Source organism: Ranitomeya variabilis, chromosome 2, assembly GCF_051348905.1.
Source record: "Ranitomeya variabilis isolate aRanVar5 chromosome 2, aRanVar5.hap1, whole genome shotgun sequence".
Lineage (NCBI taxonomy): Eukaryota > Metazoa > Chordata > Amphibia > Anura > Dendrobatidae > Ranitomeya > Ranitomeya variabilis.
In genome coordinates, this window is record NC_135233.1 from 53796170 (window position 1) to 53823219 (window position 27050).

A 27050-nucleotide genomic window follows, 5' to 3' on the forward strand; every position below is an offset into this window, starting at 1 on the left:
ACAGGGTGGGCACAATGTGAGGAGCCTCTTCTTACCTCAGCACTAATAGTATCTCTAGGATTAGATCAGATAATAATAATAATAATTTTTATTTATATAGCGCCAACGTATTCCGCAGCGCTTTATATAGCGCCAACATAGACAGGGTGGACAACAGTTAGAGCATTAAATCTTGAAAAGTTCAAAGAGACGAACGGCACCAGGATTCAACAGTGCAGCATTGGGAGCGCTGAATCAAATACACCTCTTTAGACCCACAGCGTGCGGTATCCATGCAGTACTGGAGCGTTGTGCTCAGCATCAATAGCCATAACAGCACAGTAAAACTTTGCACAAGAAAGTAGAAAAATGCGGCACTCACCCAGGTTGCGAAGTGAATATCTTTAATCTGTCTCACTCTCCCCACACCCTCGTCGTCTCCGCTTGTCTTCTATGCAAAGTCTTTACATGGATTAAAGACAGATTAAAGATATTCACTTTGCAACCTGGGTGAGTGCCGCATTTTTCTACTTTCTTGTGCAAAGTTCTACAGTTAGAGCAGCCTCATCTTATATCAGCATTCCTGGTATCTCCAGTATTAGATCAGATAGATATGTGGACAGCAGTGTGGCAGCCTCTTCTTATCTCAGCACCCCTGGTATCTTCAGTATTAGATCATAGTAAGAAAACCCGAACAGCACCTCCTGTCAGGACTCTGAACATTTTTTTTTACCTTTTGTGCATTGCTACCCTTTTCCAAGATGGCGTCTTTGGTCTCATGTGTCTTCCTGCTATAAAACTCCACCCCAGCCTTCAGTCTGTGCTAGAGTATTCTGCCTTGCATCCAGCTCCTGACCTCTGGTTACTCCCTGGCTATAAACCTGCTCCTGTGAACCTGTGGGGTTATCCTGCTACTCTGCTCTGAGTTCCTGCTGCATACACCAGTTCCAGTAATCCTCCTTCATCTGCTGCTCGTGTTTACTTCTCAGGCCTCCCTGGTTGAGCTAAGATATTATTTGAACTGCCTTATAAGCATATCTATCTGTGTTTTGGACTAAGCAAGGACTTATTCGTGTCAAGTATCCTCAAGAATAATTGTGCTTCATAGACTTTCTGCGTGATTGCATTTTCCTCTGAAGTTTCCTATAGACTGCTGAGCTGCATTTAATATTTACTCCAAGTGTTGTGGACTTGAGTTTCTCTCTGCACCTGTTTGAATCACCGTGTGATAATATAGACTTTACCACTTATAAAACTGTGTCCTGTAGTTGTCTTGTTCCACGCAAAGTGTGTCCAGAGTTATCCCCTATAATTACTACACCTCCTTAGTGTGAATAGGTGCAAGCTGCAATAGCTGCACAATATGTAAAAAGAAAATACAGCTGTACTCTGTGAGAGCCAAAACATACAGAAACACTGGAAACACTAACTACTAGCTGTATTGTTATTCAATAAGATGTACTTCCAAAAAAACTAAGGTTCTTGGCACATAAATTAGCCTTTTCATGTTTGCCCATCAACCATGCCAAGGTGACACTTCTCTGATGGGTCCTATCATACCACTTTCCTTATCCTACTGAAAATGCCATTCTCGGGCTGAAATTCCCACAATAATGGACAAGCATGTATCTCTCGGGCTATAAGCCTGCAATTTGATTGGGCAAGTAGAATTGGTTAAAATCACCTGTAGACTAATGGGAGGCGTGAAGTGTCAGACTAGGAGACAGTAACAGCCTCTAATAGTAGACTATAGTAAGAAAACCTGACCAGCACCTCCTTAGTGTGGTTAGATGCAAGCTGCAATAACTGCACAATATGTAAAAAGAAAACATAGCAGTACTCTGTGAGGGCCAAAACATACAGAGACACTGGAAACATTAACTCCAAGCTGTATTGTTACTCAGTAAGATATACTTACAAAAAACTAAGGTTCTTAGCCCATAAATTGACAATTTAATGTGTGCCCATCAACCATGCCAAGGTGACACTTCTCTGATGGGTCCTATCATACCAATTTCCTATCCTACTGAACATGCCACTCTCGGACTAAAACGCATACAGTAATGGACAAATATGTTTCTCTCTGGCTATAAGCCTGCAATTTGATCAGATAGATTTGTGGACAACAGTGTGAGCAGCCACTTCTTACCTCAACACCAATAGTAATTATTTATTTTCCTCACTTCTATAGTGCCATTAATTTCACAGTACTTTACATACGTTACCGGCACTGTCCCCATAGGGGCTCACAATGTAATTTCCCTTTCAGTATGTCATTTGGAGTGTGGAAGGAAACCGGAGAACCTGGAGGAAACCCATGGAAACATGGGGAGAACATACAAACTCCTTGCAGATGTTGTCGTTGGTTGGATTTGAACCCAGGACCCCAGCGCTGCAATAGTGAAGTGTTAACCACTGAGCTACCGTGATGCCTACACTAGATATGATAGACATGGTAGACTGCAGTGTCAGCAGCCTCTATTTACTTCTGCACCCCTAGTATCTCCAGTATTAGATCAGATGGACGGAGTGGACAGCAGTGTGAGCAGCCTCTTCTTAACTCAGCACTCCTGGTATCTCCAGTATTAGATCACATAGACAGGGTGAACAGCAGTGTGAGCAGCCTCTTCTTACCTCAGCACTCCTGGTATCTCCAGGATTAGATCTGATAGACAGGGTGGACAGCAGTGTGAGCAGCCTCTTCTTACCACAGCACCCCTGGTATCTCCAGTATTAGATCAGGTAGACAGGGTGGACAGCAGTGTGAGCAGCCTCTTCTTACCACAGGACTCCTGGTATCTCCAGTATTAGATCAGGTAGACAGGGTGGACAGCAGTGTGAGCAGCCTCTTCTTACCACAGCACTCCTGGTATCTCCAGTATGAGATCAGGTAGACAGGGTGGACAGCAGTGTGAGCAGCCTCTTCTTACCTCAGCACTGCTAGTGTCTCCAGTATTAGATCAGATAGACAGGGTGGACAGCAGTGTGAGCAGCCTCTTGTTATATCAGCATTCCTGGTATTTCTGTTATTAGATCAGATAGCCAGGGTGGACAGCAGTGTGAGCAGCCTCTTCTTACCTCAGCACCCCTGGTATCTCCAGTATTAGATCTGATAGACTGGGTGGACAGCAGTGTGAGCAGCCTCTTCTTGCCTCAGCACCCCTGGTACCTCCAGTATTAGATCAGGTAGACAGGGTGGACAGCAGTGTGAGCAGCCTCTTCTTACCTCAGCACTCCTGGTATCTCCAGGATTAGATCTGATAGACAGGGTGGACAGCAGTGTGAGCAGCCTCTTCTTACCCCAGCACCCCTGGTATCTTCAGTCTTAGATCAGAATAGGCAATGGGATCACATCTTTCTGTAAGTTTCTCTAAGGGTAACAAGATTTCAGACAATTTAATCTTCTTTAGTGACTAGTTCCCTAGACAAAACAAGTGTAATTTGATAATTAAAGATATTTAGGAAATAATTACATTTCCTTTTTAAGATATGAATTATAATAGGTAGAACGGCAGTGAAGAAGTCCACACTCCAGCATTTACAACAGTTTTTATATACACTTAAGCTCTTAAACATGTTCCTATTCAGACACTTTAATTAATCTTCCCCCGAAATCTGTGCATTATCCAGTTTTCTACATTTTCACACACCGTAATAGTTATCACCCATCGCTTTTCTTATTTATATGGTAATAAAACGGCTGTTTTGTATAATTGTGTGTACTCACACTAAGGGAAGTGGTCTCCTGGTGCACTTCGAGTACGTAGCTACTAGTGTCTACACCTGGAATTAAAGTTTACGTCCCAGCAAACCCAGCTATTGAGCAAGGGACGAGTTACCTCCACACCGGTAATCCTTTCCTGGTGACATGAGCATGATGAGGAGGGAACTAGAAGGTGGAACAAACAGAATGTCATCTGGGTTCATAAACCTAAAACTATTGAAATATGGAATTGAAGTTTTATTTTTGTTACCCACAGGCCAAGGTTAGAAAAGAGCAGCTGGGAATGTTCGGGAGGACCTCAAAATGCCCCCTAATAACTTGATCACAAAGTGTCCTCCTGGAACCACAAGCAATCTGCTGTAAATTGTGGGCATAGCTTACACTAAATATTCAATTTTTTCTGTAGCACCACTACGGTAGAAATGAAGCATTACACAACACCCATTTTATGTATAATGGAGGGAAGGACAAGTCCTCCTGAGCGAAAGAAGCTTTATGAAACCACTGTCCACCCTGATCAAGACATGAGGATCCTGACCATTATCAGATCCTGATGATAGACCCTGCTCTGTTAGGTGGGACTTTTCTCATAGAGTATATGAAGTTGGATTTTCTGAACAGAATAATCCTTTTGCTCATAAAAGTCTATAGGTTAGAAACAAAGATACAAAACCACCAGGTGAGGCACATAGTACCAAGGGCTTGACAAGCCCTACAACTATAAAGAAGCCACAGATTAATGGTATGCCAACTTTTAAGTGTATAAAATGGAGAATCTTTAGAAAGATCTTCATAGGTGGGGCTGTTAGCTTTACTTTAGCTGGTCGTACACTCTAACTCCAACCCCCTCTTCTTTGATTGACCGGTCTCGCTTCATAGAGTCATAGAAGTGCGGAAATAGATGGAAACCAAGCAGGTGGGAAGGTGTACTTAAATGTTGGCTCTGATTTAAAGCACCAAGCGCCTGTACTTGGTTTGAACCATCATTCAGTGTTGACAGAGTCTCCTTAAATGGTTGGGTTGCGTGTGGATCTGTGTACCGGCGCCCGTCCGTTCTCACGTGATTGCAGATCACTGATTAATTTCCGTGGAAGCTGGTGGCCTAATGAAGGTTCCCATCAAGACTGACATTTTTAAGAGTCCCATGAATCAGGAGCAGCTGACGGGTGGCTCCGTGTGAGTCTCACCACAAATCTTACTCTAGTTGGAGGCTGAGTAAGTTTTGTGGTGAAAGAAACAGCATGATTTTAACAAGAGAGGGTTGCCATGCCCACTCTAGGCCAGATCTGGGCCAAAGTGGGTGAGACAGCCAAAATCTCAGTCAGATCTGGGCAAAAGTGGGTGAGACAGACAAAAGTCACAAAGTTTTAGCGCATTTCGCCCAAATTTTGCTACTTTTCAAAACGTTTTACACCAGAATGCTATATGTTTTGTACTGACCTGAAAAGTAATTTTGCAAGGTAATTTTTCTAATAAACTGAACGCCATGCAATGATTGACGGACATCACCTTTTATACTCAGCACATTGGGTGTACACGTCTCTGAGCTTTCTGGTATTACAGCGGGATAAGTCCCTTCTGACCATTATTAGACGGGGGCTCATTTAGACTGCAGGACAGTTGGATGTAACACGGGCGGCTGTGTATTCTCTTCCCGTCCTCCCTCTCCGGGCCGGTAACCATTTACAAGCGGTGACATTGAGCAGGATTTCATAATCTCATATTCCTGCTATTATTAGGGGCTTAGTCAGGGGGTTGTGGCAATGAAATCTCTAGATATGATCATTTGCTTACACACAATAAATGAGCAGAGCAGATTATTCCGCTCTCGGAGGATTACACGGGCATTACTTTTGGGTTCCTAATTTTGTTATATTTTTTCTCTTGTTGACCAGGCGGCGAGCAGGCAGCTGGCAGAGGTTTTACTGCATTCATTAAGTGAGAATTGTTATTGGAGTCCCTTGAAAAGTCCTTTACCAGAACTGATGGTGAACAGAGACGAAAGTTCTTTCCCTTATGGGGTCGTCAATCACAAACCACAGATTCATTCTGGAGATCAGTAAGAATCTTTTGGCACACGCATATTATCTTATTTTATTAATATCCTATCAAATCTGCATTGTTTCCCACCAGTACTTCTGTAACTACTTGTACATGTCCTACTCTAATGGGCCTACAAGCGGCTCTGTCACCAGGTTCCACAATACAAACTGTATATGTTATTAAATAGATTTATTACACTTGATGAGGCTGCTGTATTTATTTTGAAAATGTATGTCATGTCAGAGTGGCTGTGTAATCTAAATAGTAATATTAGCATTTTATGAGTCCAGCTATTGTATGAGAGAGCTCAGGAGTTCAAGTGTCTTCATTCCCTGTCCACCCAGACTGACTTGACATCTGCAGCTTATACTGAGCAGTGTGAGATCTCAGCAGCAAAAGGGAAGAGGATCACTGAGGAGTAATTTTTATAAAATGAAATAAAAAAGGCTAGGATGGAGGGCTCAGATTAACCAGCAGCAAGGAGGAGAGTGAGGAACTGTCAGACAGGCTAGGTGGGTTCAGATTAACCAACAGCATTGAGGAGCTGTCAATCAGGCTAGGTGGGCTGAGATAAAGCAGCAGCAGGGATAAGGGTGAGGAGCTGTCATTCAGGTCAGGTGAGCTGAGATTAATCAGAAGCAAGGGACACTGCAGCAGCAAGGAGGAGGAAAACTGGGGAGATGTCAGACAGGCTAAGATTAACCAGCAGCAAGCAGGAGGAACACTAAGGAGCTGTCAGTCAGGCTAAGATTAACCAGCAGCAAGCAGGTGGGACACTAAGGAGCTGTCAGTCAGGCTAAGATTAACCAGCAGCAAGCAGGTGGGACACTAAGGAGCTGTCAGTCAGGCTAAGATTAACCAGCAGCAAGCAGGAGGAACACTAAGGAGCTGTCAGTCAGGCTAAGATTAACCAGCAGCAAGCAGGTGGGACACTAAGGAGCTGTCAGTCAGGCTAAGATTAACCAGCAGCAAGCAGGAGGAACACTAAGGAGCTGTCAGTCAGGCTAAGATTAACCAGCAGCGAGGAGGAGGCACTCTGAGGAGCTGTCAATCAGGCTAAGATTAACCAGCAGCGAGGAGGAGGCACTCTGAGGAGCTGTCAATCAGGCTAAGATTAACCAGCAGCAAGGAGGAGGCACACTGAGGAGCTGTCAATCAGGCTAAGATTAACCAGCAGCGAGGAGGAGGCACTCTGAGGAGCTGTCAATCAGGCTAAGATTAACCAGCAGCAAGGAGGAGGCACACTGAGGAGCTGTCAATCAGGCTAAGATTAATCAGAAGCAAGGAGGAGGCACTCTGAGGAGCTGTCAATCAGGCTAAGATTAACCAGCAGCAAGGAGGAGGCACACTGAGGAGCTGTCAATCAGGCTAAGATTAATCAGAAGCAAGGAGGAGGCACTCTGAGGAGCTGTCAATCAGGCTAAGATTAACCAGCAGCAAGGAGGAGGCACACTGAGGAGCTGTCAATTAGCCTTGGTGGGCTCAGATAAAGTAGCAGCAATTAGGAAGGACACTGGGGCGCTGTCGTCAATCAGGTAGGGTGGGCAGAGATTGAGATGAAACTGGCATCATCAGGTCTAACATCTATTTCGTTATGTAAACAGTTGCATGGTAAAATCTGGTGGCAGAGCCTCTTTAGCAAAACAGAAGTTGTCTTTTAGGCAAAACAACAAAATGTTTTCTTCATAGACACTCACTAATTAAAATGATTGTGGAGATGCCTTCAGTCAACCAGTCAAAATTTTGTGGCCTATTTTTTTTCTTGAATTTTTTAGGGTTTTTAGATTTGCATAGATGCTTTAACCATGTTTTTTTAATGAAGTTTCTGCATTTTTCTCCAATAGTCCATAAGAATTTTCTGTTTCTTTTATTAAAAAAAGCCTCATCTGTGTATTAATTAGCAGCACGGTGGTGTTTTTGACATTACAAATGGAACCTGTTAGCACTTCCGTGCATAGAGAAGTAGGTAAATAACTGTGTGGGTGATTGTCCCCCAATAAAAATGATACCTTTTATGTAGGAATCCCATGGTGTTAGTCATGAAAAATCTAGCATAAAAGCCATAGGACAATCAGACTGGGTGCAGTGTCAGTGAGGGACAGTGTGACCGTCACACGTCCAGCGCATTTCCAGCCGGATCTGCATATGGCTTCTCCTTTAGATTTCTCATGACCGGTACATCAGATTTCTATATAAAAGGTATCATTTTTAGTAGTGAAAAAGCACCAATACAGAGCGTGCTGACTTTAAAAAAACACAGTGAAAATGCAGGTACTGAAATACATTATTTAAAAAAAAATCCCACTAAATCCAAAGAGGGAATGCAATGTTACTCCTACTGCCTTTAGTCTTTGCTTTGCTAATAATCACCATTGCCATGGTACAGGCACTTGTCAGTATTCGGCATGTGGTGCCCGCGGAGGGTATTGGGTGGCACATGAATCATGCATGGCTTGTTTTCTGTTACTGGTGTTACACTTGTGTATCTCCGGTATATAACCTAATTCTTCTCTTCTGTTTGTTTCCAGCCTTTACTGCCCACAGGACAATATCGAGGAGGCTCTGCTGCTTCTTCTGATCAGCGAATCTATGGTAAGCCATCACCCGCCATATTACTATTACACCGCATCACACCATGACTTAACCAGCAGATACAACCTTATGCTCTGTACGCTTCCATAATGCAGAAGGTAAGTATATAAAATAAAGGGAATGAATGCGTGTAAGCAACTGCCGTGCTGATATATAGGTAAAGGGAGATCAGATCATCCCTGGTCATCCCTGTTCCCTGCAGTACTGTGTAAAACCAGAGCTAGACCATGCTTGAAGCCCAATGACTCCCGTAGCTCTGCTATGTCTCGTCCCTGCCAATATGATCTGCACTAAATAATATTTTTTGTGCATTACATGAGGTTTTATGTTATTTTAGGATTCTTTATATGGAGCTACTGTTTTATCAGGGTTGAGCATACAAATTTGCACGACATTGGTTGCAGCAGCTACATCGTAGCCCATGGCCGCCAGATCAGTGGTCTACGTGTCTACTCCTACCTCCGGCATCATGGTCGCCAGCCCCCCATTAATAGGTCCCCTAATGTAATTTATTTGCAGCACAATGCACATGTGACATCATGGAGGGCTACTAGGATGCTGAAGTAGGAGGTTCACAGTGCTCTAGTCCAGCAGTAGCGGATTACCAACATGGCCGCTGGGAATCTTCTTGCTCAATTGTATATTTTATATAGTGAGTATAAGATGTCTCACGAGAAATATCTGTGGCATATCCGAAGGATGTGTAATGAAGGTCCGATAGATGCAATTCCCGTTTCTGGGACGACACAGATCCGGTCCGTTTTCTGGGTAGCTTCCGACCACCAATGAGTAGAGAAGTGCCAGCTCTCTCCAATCATTGCTATAGGAGATCCAAATACAGATGAGCAAATACTCTCGGATGTATTCAAAACTTTTACAGCAATGAATGGAGAGAGCTGACTCTTGCGTTGCCACATCGCTTTCTACTGGTGGCCGGATGGTGCCCATATGGCGATAGGTGCGGGTTCTGGAGATAGGTGTGGGTGCCATCTCTGGGATCCTCATCTATCGGACATTTATGATGTGCCATAAAATACTCTAGTGAGACAACACCTTTAAGAGAATGGGAAAGACTGGAATAACAATAAAGCGCAAACAGGGTTTTATCCAAGTAACAGTGGGGAGACCAATGGCAATGGTACTCACAACCACTAAAAGGCTTGAGGCTGCTGCCAGACCCAAGGCATGGATAACAGGTAACTGGAATGTAAGTGTCACACTGGGTGAAGGGTGGGAAAAGGAAACAGGGAGGCCAAACACTAGGGAAGAGGGTAGTGGAGACCCCTAGGCAGATCTAAAAGCACCCTGTTTGCCCTAAACGTCCCTATATAGGTTCTGCACCTATTGCCGAGCAGGAACCTAATCCCTGCCTGACCCTAGCGATAGGCCCTACATAGGGAGGGGTTGGGATGAGCACTATTCAGTCCCCACTAAAACGAAAGACAGAAGGAAGACGGATGGGGGGAAAATACTTAGCTTGAGAAGACAACCGAGATGTCACCCCAGCAATTCTCAAAGGGTCCTCAGGAAAAGACAGTATCTAACTGCTAGAACTTCCAACAAGACTGAGGCAAGTATGAGCTAACACAACCAGGGCCGTTTTTGCCACTAGGCACTTGAGGGCCGTGCCTAGGGCGGGACGATGCTGGGGGCGGCACCTGAGCAAGGTTTTTTTTTTTTTTAAGTCCTGGGTTACCTTCCGACTGACCGCCCGCCCGCCTCCCACCCACCCTCCTTGAAGACGATACTCGCCCTGCTCCAGCGATGCCTGGTCTCAGCATCTGCAGCTTGTCCTGAATGAGCGGTCACGTGGTACCGCTCATTAACGTCATGAATACGGGCATATTCATGACCTTAATGAGCGGTACCACATGACCGCTCACGCAGGAAAAAGGTGCTGCGCTGGGAGTCGGGACAGAGCCAGAGGGATGTCGGCGCGGTGTGGGAAGGGTGAGTATGAGGGACGGGGGGACGGGACGGGGGGGATGAAGGAGGACTGTAAGCCACGCCATGCAAGATGGGAGCAGGAGTGGGAGCGGGGGGGTGGAGAGATGAGCCATGCATACAGGGGGGGAATATGAGCCATGCATACAGGAGGGGGGGTGGAATATGAGCCATGCATACAATAGGTGGGGGGGAATTATGAGCCATGCATACAGGGGGGGATTATGAGCCATGCATACAGGAGGGGGGGGAATTATGAGCCATGCATACAAGGGGGGGGAATTATGAGCCATGCATACAGGAGGGGGGGGAATATGAGCCATGCATACAGGAGGGGGGGTGGAATATGAGCCATGCATACAGGAGGTGGGGGGGAGTTATGAGCCATGCATACAGGAGGGGGGGATTATGAGCCATGCATACAGGAGAGGGGTGGAATATGAGCCATGCATACAGGAGGTGGGGGGGGGGAATTATGAGCCATGCATACAGGGGGGGATTATGAGCCATGCATACAGGAGGTGGGGGGGAATTATGAGCCATGCATACAGGAGGGGGGGGATTATGAGCCATGCATATAGGAGGGGGGAATATGAGCCATGCATACAGGAGGGGGGGAATGTGAGCCATGCAAACAGGAGGGGGGGAATATGAGCCATGCATACAGAAGGAGGGGGGAGAATATGAGCCATGCATATGGGATGGGAGGGAGCTGAGCCATGCATACAGGAGGGGGGATATGAGCCATGCATGCAAGATGGGAGGTGGGCATTATACAGTATTGAGCCTCATGTGTGGCCATTATACAGTATGGAGCATCATGTGTGGCCATTATACAGTATGGAGCATCATGTGTGGCCATTATACAGTATGGAGCATCATGTGTGGCCATTATACAGTATTGAACATCATGTGGGGTCATTATACAGTATGGAGCATCATGTGTGGCCATTATACAGTATGGAGCATCATGTGTGGCCAATGGCCATTATACAGTATTGTGCATCATGTGTGGCCATTATACAGTATGGAGCATCATGTGTGGCCATTATACAGTATTGAGCATAATGTGTGGCCATTATACAGTATGGAGCATCATGTGTGGCCATTATACAGTATGGAGCATCATGTGTGGCCATTATACAGTATGGAGCATCATGTGTGGCCATTATACAGTATGGGGCATCATGTGGGGCCATTATACAGTATTGAGCATCATGTGTGGCCATTATACAGTATTGAGCATCATGTGGGGCCATTATAAAGTATTGAAAATCATGTGGGGTCATTATACAGTATGGAGCATCATGAGTGGCCATTATACAGTATGGAGCATCATGTGTGGCCATTATACAGTATGGAGCATCATGTGTGGCCATTATACAGTATGGAGCATCATGTGGGGTCATTATACAGTATGGAGCATCATGTGTGGCCATTATACAGTATGGAGCATCATGTGTGGCAATTATACAGTATGGAGCATCATGTGTGGCCATATTTATTTTTGTTTATAATTATTGTATATGAAACAGTGTGATCAGCAGTGCTAAATGGGTGTAGTTGGGACATGGATATGGGTGTGACTAGTTGTGAAATGGGTGTGGTCAGAGGCGTGGCCTAAAATTTGCCGCGGCGCACTACTCGCGCCACAAACTTTATACCTCTTTCCCTTCTTCAAAAGTTGGGAGGTATGGTACTGCATTTGCCAGATCACGGCAAGTGCCACAAATCCCATGGGGAATGAATGAGGCCGAACGCAATGACGCAGTGTAAGTGATCCGTTATGCGGCAGATGCAGAAAAACTGCCCGATCTGCTGCAAAAGGCGACTTTCGCATCAGCGATTCTTGCCAAAGTCACTGCTGATAGTGTCATACTCACCAAAGGGGGAGGCAGCACTAAAAGTGCCTAGGGCAGCAGAAACTCTAAATACGGCCCTGAACACAACCGAGATGTTACACCAGCAATCCTCCAAGGGTCCTCAGGGAAAAGACCGTAACCAACTGCTAGAACTTCCAACAAGACTGAGGCAAGTATGAGCTAACACCCGTACCATGCTGCAGCAACTGAATGTATTTAAACCTGCAGCACAGGGGTGTGATTAGCAGCAGAAGGTGGAGGCAACTATTGGGTCCTAGAGGGAGAAGGATATCGCTCCACAACAGAGATGCAAAAATCAAGAAGTTGCTTGAGCTAATCACTAAGACCTTCTACAACCGCATGACTGTCTGTCACACCTGACACACCGCAGTGCGGTTTGTCCTGATGAAGAACTTTTGAACTTCAAAACGGGTTGACTAATAATTCATATTCCTGGATATCATTCCCTTCTATCTTCTGTGCAGAAATAACCCTTACATTCCAACCCCTTTTAAGAGAAGTCATTGAAAAAAAGCATATGCATCTTTTAATAACCCAGAATATTTAGTAATATGCCACTTACCAACAACTGTTATCGAATTAAAATATTTCTACTGTACAGGCGCTGATGAGGCACGTGAAGAACAGAGCGTAGCCTATTTCTGTGCATTTTATCCTCGGTGCACGTCATATGTAGTAGGTCGGTAATGTAGAGATATCAGTGGCAATATGTCAGTGTGAAGGATGTGACATTAGCAAGATTCACACAATATGGTGCAGGGTGTAGATTGTCAGCACTTTGCCCAGTTTGCACAAGCTCCTGCGTGCGGAATTGTCACATTGGAGATATATTTATCGGCACATATGCTTCCCATACCCTCACGTTGTCGCTGGTGTGGCGTGGCACGCTCAGTAACCCTCTTTGCATGTAAAAGACGTAAAAATTTTAATTGCTAATTATTTATTGTATTCAGATTGTTCTCCAGTTTTTCATGGTTGATTAAATTAAAGGCATATATGGAGCAGACTCAGGAGCTAGTTACGATCGCAATAGTTTAATCCTTCAGATGCATGACATCGGCATTTAAGATGTTGGAAATGGGGGGGGTTCCCTTCCCATGCCCATCGGACAGTGGTTTCCCAATGAGATTTAGTGATTGTGTAGGGAAGCAGTGGACGGCTGCGGTTTCAAGCCTCGGTATGACTGCTGCATGTGAACAGGGGTGGATTAAGGGTAGCCAGGGCCCCCGGTCATGTGATGGGGTCATGCAACGGGGTCATCATATACCTGAACCAGATTATTCCAGAAAAATAGTTGCTGTGTGAAACTATAACCTGTCAAACATCCATTGATCTAGTCAATTTACTCTTCAGTTAGGAAGAAAAAAAAAACAATACTATCACCATAAGTGCCTTTATTCACAGGAGATCGGTACTTAGTATGCAGTGTCTGTGTAAAGGTAATACAGTGATCACTGGTGACATTATACACAGGACCTCTGTATATAGTGTTCAGTGCATAGTGTCAGTGTATAGGTAACACTGACTCACCAGTGACGTCTCTAGGTGAAGTCCTTCATCTTTCATCCAGCACAGACCGCCATCACTTCATCCAGCCAGGACTCGTCTCTGCAGGAAATAACACAGTTATCTCGAGCTCCGCTTGTAGAACACATTACTTAATTTTTCCCAACTTCTACATTACACCACATGAAGAAAAAGAGGCGACTGTCATGATTCCCAATGGCAGGGACATGGGCAAAAATGGACTAGCTCTAGGAAGATGGTATCTCAGGTAACCGCGATGCTGAACCTAACACGCAAATAAAAGTAGCCAGGGGGTGTGCCTACGTTGTATCCCTAGACACCTCGCGCCAGCCGGAGAGCTAACTACCCCTATAAGAGGAATACACAGACCTGGCTTGCTTCCAGGGAAACCCCAAAAGTTATAGTAGCCCCCCACATGTAATAACGGTTAGGTAAGAGGAAAACACAAACGCAGTATGAATATAGATTCAGCAAAGTGAGGCCCTCTGACTAGATAGATGAAAATACAAAAGAGGACTTCGCGGTTACCTCAAAACCCTAAGCAGCCATCCTGAAACCACCTTAACTCCGTTATCAACTCATGACACCGGAGTAGTAATTTCAGATCACTAGAGCTTCCAGCAGCACGAGAAATATAAATGCATGCTGGACAAAACAAACACAAAAAGCCAAAGATTTCAACTTAGCTGAATTGCAGACTTGGAGCAGGTAGCAAGCAACAGAGATGCTCTGGTAACATTGATTGCCGGCACTAGAGTGACTGAGAAGCCAGACTAAATAGGAAACTCCCAATTTCCTGATGAAAACAGGTGCACTGGAAACACAAGACCAAAGTCAACCAGTACCACCAGTAGCCACCAGAGGGAGCCAAAAACAGAATTCACAACAGTACCCCCCCCCTTAAGGAGGGGGCACCGAACCCTCATGAGAACCACCAGGGCGATCTGGATGCGCCCTATGAAAGGCGCGAACCAAATCAGAGGCATGAACATCAGAGGCAGTCACCCAAGAATTATCCTCCTGACCGTATCCCTTCCATTTAACCAGATATTGAAGTCTCCGTCTGGAAATACGAGAGTCCAAAATCTTCTCCACAACATACTCCAATTCACCCTCCACCAGCACAGGAGCAGGAGGCTCAACAGAAGGAACAACCGGTACCTCGTACCTCCGCAACAACGACCTATGGAAAACATTATGAATGGTGAAAGATGCTGGAAGGTCCAAACGAAAAGATACAGGATTAAGAATCTCCAAAATCCTATAAGGACCTATGAACCGAGGTTTGAACTTAGGAGAAGAGACCTTCATAGGGACAAAACGAGAAGACAACCACACCAAGTCTCCAACACGGAGATGATGACCCACACGACGATGACGATTAGCAAACTGCTAATCCAAATCCGGTGCAGTCTATCCACCACAGAATCCACTCCAGGACAATCCGAAGACTCCACCTGACCAGACGAAAAACGAGGGTGAAACCCTGAATTGCAAAAGAAAGGAGAAACCAAAGTAGCAGAACTGGCCCGATTATTGAGGGCAAACTCTGCCAACGGCAAAAAGGCGACCCAATCATCCTGATCAGCAGACACAAAACACCTCAAATACGTCTCCAAGGTCTGATTAATTCGCTCCGTCTGGCCATTAGTCTGAGGATGGAACGCAGATGAAAAAGACAAATCAATGCCCATCCTGGCACAGAACGCTCGCCAGAACCTAGACACAAATTGAGATCCTCTGTCAGACACGATGTTTTCCGGGATGCCATGTAAGCGAACCACATTCTGAAAAAATAAAGGAACCAACTCCGATGAAGAAGGCAATTTGGGCAAGGGTACCAAATGAACCATCTTAGAAAAACGGTCACACACCACCCAAATGATGGACATTTTCTGAGAAACCGGGAGATCCGAGATAAAGTCCATAGAGATGTGCGTCCACGGCCTCTTCGGAATAGGCAAGGACAACAACAATCCACTAGCCCGAGAACAGCAAGGCTTGGCCCGAGCACAAACATCACAAGACTGTACAAAGGTACGCACATCCCGAGACAGGGAAGGCCACCAGAAGGACCTGGCCACCAAATCTCTGGTACCAAAAATTCCAGGGTGGCCCGCCAACACAGAAGAATGAACCTCTGAGATGACTCTACTGGTCCACTCATCTGGAACAAACAATCTCCCAGACGGACAACGATCAGGCCTATCAGTCTGAAACTCCTGCAAAGCACGTCGCAAGTCTGGGGAGACAGCAGACAAAATCACTCCATCCTTAAGGATACCCGTAGGCTCAGAATCACCAGAGGAGTCAGGCTCAAAACTCCTAGAAAGAGCATCTGCCTTCACATTTTTCGAACCCGGCAAGTATGAAACCACAAAATTAAACCGAGAGAAAAACAATGACCAGCGCGCCTGTCTAGGATTCAGACGCCTGGCGGACTCAAGGTAAATCAGATTCTTGTGATCAGTCAAGACCACCACCTGATGTCTAGCACCCTCAAGCCAATGACGCCACTCCTCAAATGCCCACTTCATAGCCAAGAGCTCCCGATTACCGACATCATAATTTCGCTCGGCGGGCGAAAACTTTCGAGAGAAAAATGCACATGGTCTCATCACTGAGCAATCGGGACTTTTCTGCGACAAAACCGCCCCCGCTCCAATCTCGGAAGCATCAACCTCAACCTGAAAAGGGAGCGAAACATCAGGCTGGCGCAACACAGGGGCAGAAGAAAAGCGGCGCTTAAGCTCCCAAAAGGCCTCCACAGCCGCAGAGGACCAATTGGCAACATCAGCACCCTTCTTAGTCAAATCAGTCAGAGGTTTAGCAACACTTGAAAACCCAGTTATAAATCGACGATAGAAATTAGCAAAGCCCAAGAACTTCTGAAGACTCTTCAGGGAAGTAGGCTGCGTCCAATCACAAATAGCCCGAACCTTGACAGGATCCATCTCAACAGAAGAAGGGGAAAAAATATACCCCAAAAAGGAGATCTTCTGAACCCCAAAGATACACTTTGAACCCTTTACAAACAGAGAATTGGACCGCAAAACCTGAAAAACCTTCCTAACCTGTTGAACATGCGACTCCCAGTCATCCGAAAAAATCAAAATATCCTCCAAATACACAATCATAAATTTATCCAGGTATTTACGGAAAATATCGTGCATAAAGGACTGAAAGACTGAAGGAGCATTAGAAAGACCAAAAGGCATTACCAAATACTCAAAATGGCCCTCGGGCGTATTAAATGCAGTTTTCCACTCATCTCCCTGCTTGATCCGCACCAAATTATACGCACCCCGAAGATCAACCTTAGAGAACCACTTTGCCCCTTTAATACGAGCAAATAAATCAGTCAGTAGTGGCAAAGGATACTGGTATTTGACTGTAATCTTATTCAACAGGCGATAATCAATACAGGGCCTCAGGGAGCCATCTTTTTTACCCACAAAAAAAAAACCTGCTCCTAAAGGGGATGAGGATGGACGGATATGTCCCTTTTCCAAGGACTCCTTAACCCCTTTCTGTCATTAGACGTACTATTCCGTCCATGTGGGGTGGGCCCTACTTCCCAAGGACGGAATAGTACGTCATACGCGATCGGCCGCGCTCACGGGGGGAGCGCGGCCGATCGCGGCCGGGTGTCAGCTGACTATCGCAGCTGACATCCGGCACTGTGTGCCAGGAGCGGTCACGGACCGCCCCCGGCACATTAACCCCCGGCACACCGCAATCAAACATGATCGCGGTGTGCCGGCGGTATAGGGAAGCATCGCGCAGGGAGGGGGCTCCCTGCGGGCTTCCCTGAGACCCCCGGAGCAACGCGATGTCATCGCGTTGCTCTGAGGGTCTCCTACCTCCCTCCTCGCCGCAGGTCCCGGATCCAAGATGGCCGCGGCATCCGGGTCCTGCAGGGAGGGAGGTGGCTTACCGAGTGTCTGCTCAGAGCAGACACTTGGTAAGCCTGCAGACCTGCACAGCAGATCGCAGATCTGGCAGAGTGTTGTGCACACTGCCAGATCAATGATCTGTAATGTCCCCCCCCCCCCCGGGACAAAGTAAAAAAGTTAAAAAAAAATGTCCACATGTGTAAAAAAAAAATAAAAAAAAAATTCCTAAATAAATAAATTAAAAAAAAATATTATTCCCATAAATACATTTCTTTATCTAAATAAAAAAAAATCAAACAATAAAAGTACACATATTTAGTATCGCCACGTCCGTAACGACCCCACCTATAAAACTATATCACTAGTTAACCCCTTCAGTGAACACCGTAAAAAAAAAAAAAAAAAAAAAACGAGGCAAAAAACAACGCTTTATTCTCATACCGCCAAACAAAAAGTGGAATAACACGCGATCAAAAAGACGGATATAAATAACCATGGTACCGCTGAAAACGTCATCTTGTCCCGCAAAAAACGAGCCGCCATACACCATCATGTGCGAAAAAATAAAAAAGTTATAGTCCTCAGAATAAAGCGATGCCAAAATAATTATTTTTTCTATAAAATAGTTTTTATCGTATAAAAGCGCCAAAACAAAAAAAATGATATAAATGAGGTATCGCTGTAATCGTACTGACCCGAAGAATAAAACTGCTTTATCAATTTTACCAAACGCGGAACGGTATAAACGCCTCCCCCAAAAGAAATTCATGAATAGCTGGTTTTTGGTCATTCTGCCTCACAAAAATCGGAATAAAAAGCGATCAAAAAAATATCCCGTGCCCGAACATGTTACCAATAAAAACGTCAACTCGTCCCACAAAAAACAAGACCTCACATGACTCTGTGGTCTCAAATATGGAAAAATTATAGCTCTCAAAATGTGGTAACGCAAAAAATATTTTTTGCAATAAAAAGCGTCTTTCATGTGTGATGGCTGCCAATCATAAAAATCCGCTAAATAACCCGCTATAAAAGTAAATCAAACCCCCCTTCATCACCCGCTTAGTTAGGGAAAAATTAAAAAAATGTAAAAAATGTATTTATTTCCATTTTCCCATTAGGGTTAGGGCTAGGGTTAGGGTTAGGGCTAGGGTTAAGGCTACAGTTAGGGTTGGGGCTAAAGTTAGGGTTAGGGTTTGGATTACATTTACGGTTGGGATTAGGGTTGGGATTAGGGTTAGGGGTGTGTCTGGGTTAGAGGTGTGGTTAGGGTTACCGTTGGGATTAGGGTTAGGGGTGTGTTTGGATTAGGGTTTCAGTTATAATTGGGGGGTTTCCACTGTTTAGGCACATCAGGGGCTCTCCAAACGTGACATGGCGTCCGATTTCAATTCCAGCCAATTCTGCGTTGAAAAAGTAAAACAGTGCTTCTTCCCTTCCAAGCTCTCCCGTGCGCCCAAACAGGGGTTTACCCCAACATATGGGGTATCAGCGTACTCGGAACACATTGGAGAACAACTTTTGGGGTCCAATTTCTCCTGTTACCCTTGGGAAAATACAAAACTAGGGGCTAAAAAATAATTTTTGTGGAAAAAAAAAAAAAATTATTTGCATGGATCTGCGTTATAAACTGTAGTGAAACACTTGGGGGTTCAAAGCTCTCACAACACATCTAGATGAGTTCCTTAGGGGTTCTACTTTCCAAAATGGTGTCACTTGTGGGGGGGTTTTACTGTTTAGGTACATTAGGGGCTCTGCAAACGCAATGTGACGCCTGCAGACCATTCCATCTAAGTCTGCATTCCAAATGGCGCTCCTTCCTTTCCGAGCCCTCCCATGCGCCCAAACGGTGGTTCCCCCCCACATATGGGGTATCAGCGCACTCAGGACAAATTGGACAACAACTTTTGGGGTCCAATTTCTCCTGTTACCATTGGGAAAATACAAAACTGGGGGCTAAAAAATAATTTTTTGGGGAAATTTTTTTTTTTTTTTTATCTTCACGGCTCTGCGTTCTAAACTGTAGTGAAACGCTTGGGGGTTCAAAGTTTTCACAACACAACTAGATAAGTTCCTTGGGGGGTCTAGTTTCCAATATTGGGTCACTTGTGGGGGGTTTATACTGTTTAGGTACATTAGGGGCTCTGCAAACGCAATGTGACGCCTGTAGACCAATCCATCTAAGTCTGCATTGCAAATGATGATCCTTCCCTTCCAAGCTCTGCCATGCGCTCAAACGGTGGTTCACCCCCAGATATCAGGTATCAGCGTACTCAGGACAAATTGGACAACAATATATAGGGTCCAATTTCTCCTGTTACCCTTGGAAAAATACAAAACTGGAGGCTAAAAAATAATTTTTGTGGAAAAAAAATATTTTTTATTTGCACGGCTCTGCGTTATAAACTGTAGTGAAACAATTGGGGGTTCAAAGCTCTCACAACACATCTAGATGAGTTCCTTAGGGGGTCTACTTTCCAAAATGGTGTCACTTGTGGGGGGGGTTTTACTGTTTAGGTACATTAGGGGCTCTGCAAACGCAATGTGATGCCTGCAGACCATTCCATCTAAGTCTGCATTCCAAATGGCGCTCCATCCCTTCCGAGCCCTCCCATGCGCCCAAACGGTGGTTCCCCCCCACATATGGGGTATCAGCGTACTCAGGACAAATTGGACAACAACAATTGGGGTCCAATTTCTCCTGTTACCCTTGGGAAAATACAGAACTGGGGGCTAAAAAATAATTTTTGTGGGAAAAAAATTTTGTTTTATTTTTACGGCTCTGCATTATAAACTTCTGTGAAGCACTTGGTGGGTCAAAGTGCTCACCACAGCTCTAGATAAGTTCCTTAGGGGGTCTACTTTCCAAAATGGTGTCACTTGTGGGGGGCTTCAATGTTTAGGCACATCAGTGGCTCTCCAAACGCAACATGGCGTCCCATCTCAATTCCTGTCAATTTTGCAGTGAAAAGTCAAACGGCGCTTCTTCCCTTCCGAGCTCTCCCATGCGCCCAAACAGTGGTTTACCCCCACATATGGGGTATCAGCGTACTCAGGACAAATTGGACAACAACTTTTGGGGTCCAATTTCTTCTCTTACCCTTGGGAAAATAAAAAATTGGGGGCGAAAAGATCATTTTTGTGAAAAAATATGATTTTTTATTTTTACGGTTCTGCATTATAAACTTCTGTGAAGCACTTGGTGGGTCAAAGTGCTCACCACACATCTAGATAAGTTCCTTAGGGGGTCTACTTTCCAAAATGGTGTCACTTGTGGGGGGTTTCAATGTTTAGGCACATCAGTGGCTCTCCAAACGCAACATGGCGTCCCATCTCAATTCTAGTCAATTTTGCAGTGAAAAGTCAAATGGCGCTCCTTCGCTTCCGAGCTCTGTCATGCGCCCAAACAGTGGTTTACCCCTACATATGGAGTATCGGCGTACTCAGGACAAATTGTATAACATCTTTTGGGGTCCATTTTTTCCTGTTACCCTTGGTAAAATAAAACAAATTGGAGCTGAAGTAAATTTTGTGTGAAAAAAAGTTAAATGTTCATTTTTATTTAAACATTCCAAAAATTCCTGTGAAACATCTGAAGGGTTAATAAACTTTTTGAATGTGGTTTTGAGCACCTTGAGGGGTGCAGTTTTTAGAATGGTGTCACACTTGGGTATTTTCTATCATATAGACCCCTCAAAATGACTTCAAATGAGATGTGGTCCCTAAAAAAAAAATGGTGTTGTAAAAATGAGAAATTGCTGGTCAACTTTTAACCCTTATAACTCCCTAACAAAAAAAAATTTTGGTTCCAAAATGGTGCTGATGTAAAGTAGACATGTGGGAAATGTTACTTATTAAGTATTTTGTGTGACATATCACTGTGATTTAATTGCATAAAAATTCAAATTTGGAAAATTGCGAAATTTTCAAAATTTTCGCCAAATTTCCATTTTTTTCACAAATAAACGCAGGTAATATCAAAGAAATTTTACCACTATCATGAAGTACAATATGTCACGAGAAAACAATGTCAGAATCACCAGGATCCGTTGAAGCGTTCCAGAGTTATAACCTCATAAAGGGACAGTGGTCAGAATTGTAAAAATTGGCCCGGTCCATAACGTGCAAACCACCCTTGGGGGTGAAGGGGTTAATATACTCTCGCATAGCAGCATGCTCAGGCACAGATAGATTGAACAAACGACCCTTGGGAAACTTGCTGCCCGGAATCAAGTCTATAGCACAATCGCAATCCCGGTGAGGGGGGAGAGAACTAAGTTTAGGCTCCTCAAAAATATCACCATAATCAGACAAAAATGCCGGAATTTCAGAGGGAGTAGATGAAGCAATGGAAACCAAAGGTACTTCCCCATGAGCCCCCTGACATCCCCAGCTTAACACAGACATTGTTTTCCAGTCAAGGACTGGATTATGAGTTTGCAACCATGGCAATCCAAGCACTAAGACATCATGCAAGTTATGCAACACAAGGAAGCGAATCACCTCCCGATGGTCAGGAGTCATACACATAGTCACTTGTGTCCAGAACTGTGGTTTATTCCTAGCCAAAGGTGTGGAGTCGATACCCTTCAGAGGGATAGGAACTTCCAAAGGCTCTAGGCTAAACCCACAATGTCTGGCAAAGGACCAATCCATAAGACTCAAGGAAGCGCCAGAATCCACATAGGCATCCACAGTAATAGTTGATAATGAACAGATCAAAGTTACAGACAAAATAAACTTAGACTGTAAGGTGCCAATTGCAAAAGACTTATCAACCTTTTTTGTGCGTTTAGAGCATGCTGATATAACATGAGCAGAATCACCACAGTAGAAGCACAACCCATTTTTACGCCTATAATTCTGCCGTTCACTTCTGGACAGAATTCTATCACATTGCATAATCTCCGGTGCCTGCTCAGAAGACACCGCCAAATGGTGCACAGGTTTGCGCTCCCGCAAACGCCGATCAATCTGAATAGCCATAGTCATGGATTCATTCAGACCTGTGGGCGTAGGAAACCCCACCATGACATCTTTAACGGCGTCAGAGAGACCTTCTCTGAAATTCGCCGCCAGGGCGCACTCATTCCACTGAGTAAGCACAGACCATTTTCGAAATTTTTGACAATATACTTCAGCTTCATCATGCCCTTGAGAGAGGGCTAGCAAGGCCTTTTCAGCCTGAATCTCCAAATTAGGTTCCTCATAGAGCAACCCCAGTGCCAGAAAAAACGCATCCACATTGAGCAGCGCAGGATCCCCTGGTGCCAATGCAAATGCCCAATTCTGGGGGTCACCCCGCAACAAGGCAATAACAATTTTAACCTGCTGAGCGGGGTCTCCAGTGGAACGAGATCTCAGAGAAAGATACAATTTACAATTGTGCTTAAAATTCAAAAAGCGAGATCTATCTCCAGAAAAGAACTCAGGTATAGGGATCTTGGGTTCAGACATAGGAGCATGTATCACATAGTCTTGGATATTTTGAACCTTAGAGGCAAGAGTATTAAGATTAGAAGCTAAACTCTGGATATCCATTTCTCAACAGCAGAGATCTGAGCCATTCAGGGGTTAAGAGGAGAAAAAAAACCAAAAAAAAAAACAGCAGATTGCAATTATGGCTAGACAGAACCTCTGAGTAAAAAAAAAAAGGGTCAGAAACTTCTTTTTTTTTTTTTCTCCTTCTTTAGCCAATACCTTTAATACATTATGGCCGGCAATACTGTCATGATTCCCAATGGCAGGGACATGGGCAAAAACGGACTAGCTCTAGGAAGATGGTATCTCAGGTAACCGCGATGCTGAACCTAACACGCAAATAAAAGTAGCCAGGGGGTGTGCCTACGTTGTATCCCTAGACACCTCGCGCCAGCCGGAGAGCTAACTACCCCTATAAGAGGAATACACAGACCTGGCTTGCCTCCAGGGAAACCCCAAAAGTTATAGTAGCCCCCCACATGTAATAACGGTTAGGTAAGAGGAAAACACAAACGCAGTATGAATATAGATTCAGCAAAGTGAGGCCCTCTGACTAGATAGATGAAAATACAAAAGAGGACTTCGCGGTTACCTCAAAACCCTAAGCAGCCATCCTGAAACCACCTTAACTCCGTTATCTACTCATGACACCGGAGTAGTAATTTCAGATCACTAGAGCTTCCAGCAGCACGAGAAATATAAATGCATGCTGGACAAAACAAACACAAAAAGCCAAAGATTTCAACTTAGCTGAATTGCAGACTTGGAGCAGGTAGCAAGCAACAGAGATGCTCTGGTAACATTGATTGCCGGCACTAGAGTGACTGAGAAGCCAGACTAAATAGGAAACTCCCAATTTCCTGATGAAAACAGGTGCACTGGAAACACAAGACCAAAGTCAACCAGTACCACCAGTAGCCACCAGAGGGAGCCAAAAACAGAATTCACAACAGGCGACATAATGGCACTCTACACAGTAACAGGACCGCCCCCCATTTAAAACAGTATCTTCAAAAAATAAAATAAATACATCACTGCAGTAATATCCCTTAATTAGCCCTTATGGTATTTATAATATCCCCCATCCTGGCCCCGTGTATCTCATTCCGGGCTTCAGCCATATGTTCTCCCATCCTGCCCTCATGAGTATCCATCCTGCCCCATATGATCTCCCCATCCTGCCCCATATGATCTCCCCATCCTGCTCCATCGTATCCATCCTGCCCCATATTCCTGCACGATCTGTCTCCAATCCTGCCCCATGTCTCTCATTCTTCCCCGTGTCTCCAATCATGGCCCGTATCTACATTCTGCCCATGTCTCCAATCCTGCCCCATCTGTCTCCAGTCCTGCCCCCAGTGTGTCCAGCATGTCTGCCCCCAGTGTCCAGCATCTCTGCCCCCAGTGTCTAGCATCCTGCCCCCAGTGTGTCCAGCATCTCTGCCCCCAGTGTCCAGCAACTCTGCTCCCAGTGTGTCCAGCATCCTGCCCCCAGTGTGTCCAGCATATTGCCCCCAGTGTGTCCAGCATCCTGCCCCAGTGTCTCCAGCATATTGCCCTCAGTGTCTCCAGCATATTGCCCCCAGTGTGTCCAGCATCCTGCCCCCAGTGTGTCCAGCATATTGCCCCCAGTGTGTCCAGCATCCTGCCCCAGTGTCTCCAGCATATTGCCCTCAGTGTCTCCAGCATATTGCCCCCAGTGTGTCCAGCATATTGCCCTCAGTGTCTCCAGCATATTGCCCTCAGTGTCTCCAGCATCCTGCCCCCAGTGTGTCCAGCATATTGCCCCCAGTGTGTCCAGCATTCAGCCTCAGTGTCTCCAGCATATTGCCCCCAGTGTCTCCAGCATCCTGCCCCCAGTGTCTCCAGCATATTGCCCCCAGTGTCTCCAGCATATTGCCCCCAGTGTCTCCAGCATATTGCCCCCAGTGTCTCCAGCATATTGCCCCCAGTGTCTCCAGCATATTGCCCCCAGTGTGTCCAGCATTCAGCCCCATTGTCTCCAGCATATTGCCCCCAGTGTGTCCAGCATCCTGCTCCCAGTGTGTCCAGCATCCTGCCCCCAGTGTGTCCAGCATATTGCCCCCAGTGTGTCCAGCATATTGCCCCCAGTGTGTCCAGCATATTGCCCCCAGTGTGTCCAGCATATTGCCCCCAGTGTGTCCAGCATATTGCCCCCAGTGTGTCCAGCATATTGCCCCCAGTGTGTCCAGCATATTGCCGCCAGTGTGTCCAGCATATTGCCGCCAGTGTGTCCAGCATATTGCCCCCAGTGTGTCCAGCATATTGCCCCCAGTGTGTCCAGCATATTGCCGCCAGTGTGTCCAGCATATTGCCGCCAGTGTGTCCAGCATATTGCCCCCAGTGTGTCCAGCATTCAGCCCCATTGTCTCCAGCATATTGCCCCCAGTGTGTCCAGCATCCTGCCACCAGTGTGTCCAGCATATTGCCGCCAGTGTGTCCAGCATCCTGCTCCCAGTGTGTCCAGCATCCTGCTCCCAGTGTGTCCAGCATCCTGCCCCCAGTGTGTCCAGCATATTGCCCCCAGTGTCTCCAGCATATTGCCCCCAGTGTGTCCAGCATATTGCCGCCAGTGTGTCCAGCATATTGCCCCCAGTGTGTCCAGCATTCAGCCCCATTGTCTCCAGCATATTGCCCCCAGTGTGTCCAGCATCCTGCCACCAGTGTGTCCAGCATATTGCCGCCAGTGTGTCCAGCATCCTGCTCCCAGTGTGTCCAGCATATTGCCCCCAGTGTGTCCAGCATATTGCCCCCAGTGTGTCCAGCATATTGCCCCCAGTGTGTCCAGCATCCTGCCGCCAGTGTGTCCAGCATATTGCCGCCAGTGTGTCCAGCATCCTGCTCCCAGTGTGTCCAGCATATTGCCCCCAGTGTGTCCAGCATATTGCCCCCAGTGTGTCCAGCATATTGCCCCCAGTGTGTCCAGCATATTGCCCCCAGTGTCTCCAGCATATTGCCCCCAGTGTCTCCAGTATATTGCCCCCAGTGTGTCCAGCATATTGCCCCCAGTGTGTCCGGCATATTGCCGCCAGTGTGTCCAGCATATTGCCCCCAGTGTGTCCAGCATTCTGGTCCGGGACCCCCGGATTGCCGTTCGCAATAAAAAAAAAGAGTTCTCCTCACCTGTCCGGGCTCCTTCGGCGAAGCAGTCCCCTCCAGCAGCGCGCACTCACCGGCGACTGACAATGACATCAGATGCCGGCGACATGCGCGCTGCGTCTGATGTCAGCTGCCAGCCTCCGATTGGCTGGCGGCTGTTAACTATTGATGTGCGCGCGCCCCCACATCAATAGCATTTAACTGCCGCAGCGCTGGTAGGGGCCCGGTGAGCAGATGAGACGGGGCCCGATGCGTGCCCCCTCTGCCCACCGGGCCCATACGCCAGTCAGGGCAGTAATGCCCTGATGGCGGCGGGCAATCTGAGCGGTAGCCCACGGCCCCCCCCACCCCACACAGATTGACCGTATTATAATCCGCCCCTGCATGTGAACACAGCCTAAAAATGGCATTTGGACGCCAAAATGGAAATGTTAAAAATTACAGGTCATACCGCAAAAAGCAAGCCCTCATACAACTCTGTTTAACAACATTTTTTTGGTGAGTAGAAAAATCGAAATGAAAGGAGGGCTTTTGGGATTCTTTTGACTCGCATAAAATTGATGCCGGCCCTGATTTCATGTACACTGTGTTATACCTAATGAGGGGCAATGCAGGCACTGGCGTTCTCCATGGGTCTAGACATGGAAGCACTGGGTCTGCCAGAGCAGGAGTCGCTGATTAGATTACTCCCTCTATGGCGCCATATGTCCTAATAGAGAATATGGAAATGGACGACTCGTAAAACATTACATTAGGTTACTCTATTTTGTTGACATGTTGCTTTTGCAGATATCGGCTTGAGATTTTTTTATGTTATTTTGATTGTTTAGCTATATTGGGGTACAACGTTGCAGTGCTTCC

The 27050-nt window shown here is 45.9% G+C and overlaps 1 protein-coding gene across 3 annotated transcripts in view; it reads left to right on the forward strand.

Annotated features, from left to right (window-relative positions):
* The window catches only part of TTC7A (tetratricopeptide repeat domain 7A), a 390080-nt gene that overhangs the window by 76462 nt on the left and 286568 nt on the right, over positions 1–27050 (forward strand). For all 3 annotated transcript variants that reach the window (XM_077282426.1, XM_077282427.1, XM_077282428.1), the window contains 2 exons: positions 5599–5762; positions 8275–8338. In XM_077282426.1, coding sequence (XP_077138541.1) covers positions 5599–5762; positions 8275–8338 — 228 coding nt within the window. The remainder of the gene's footprint in view (positions 1–5598; positions 5763–8274; positions 8339–27050) is intronic.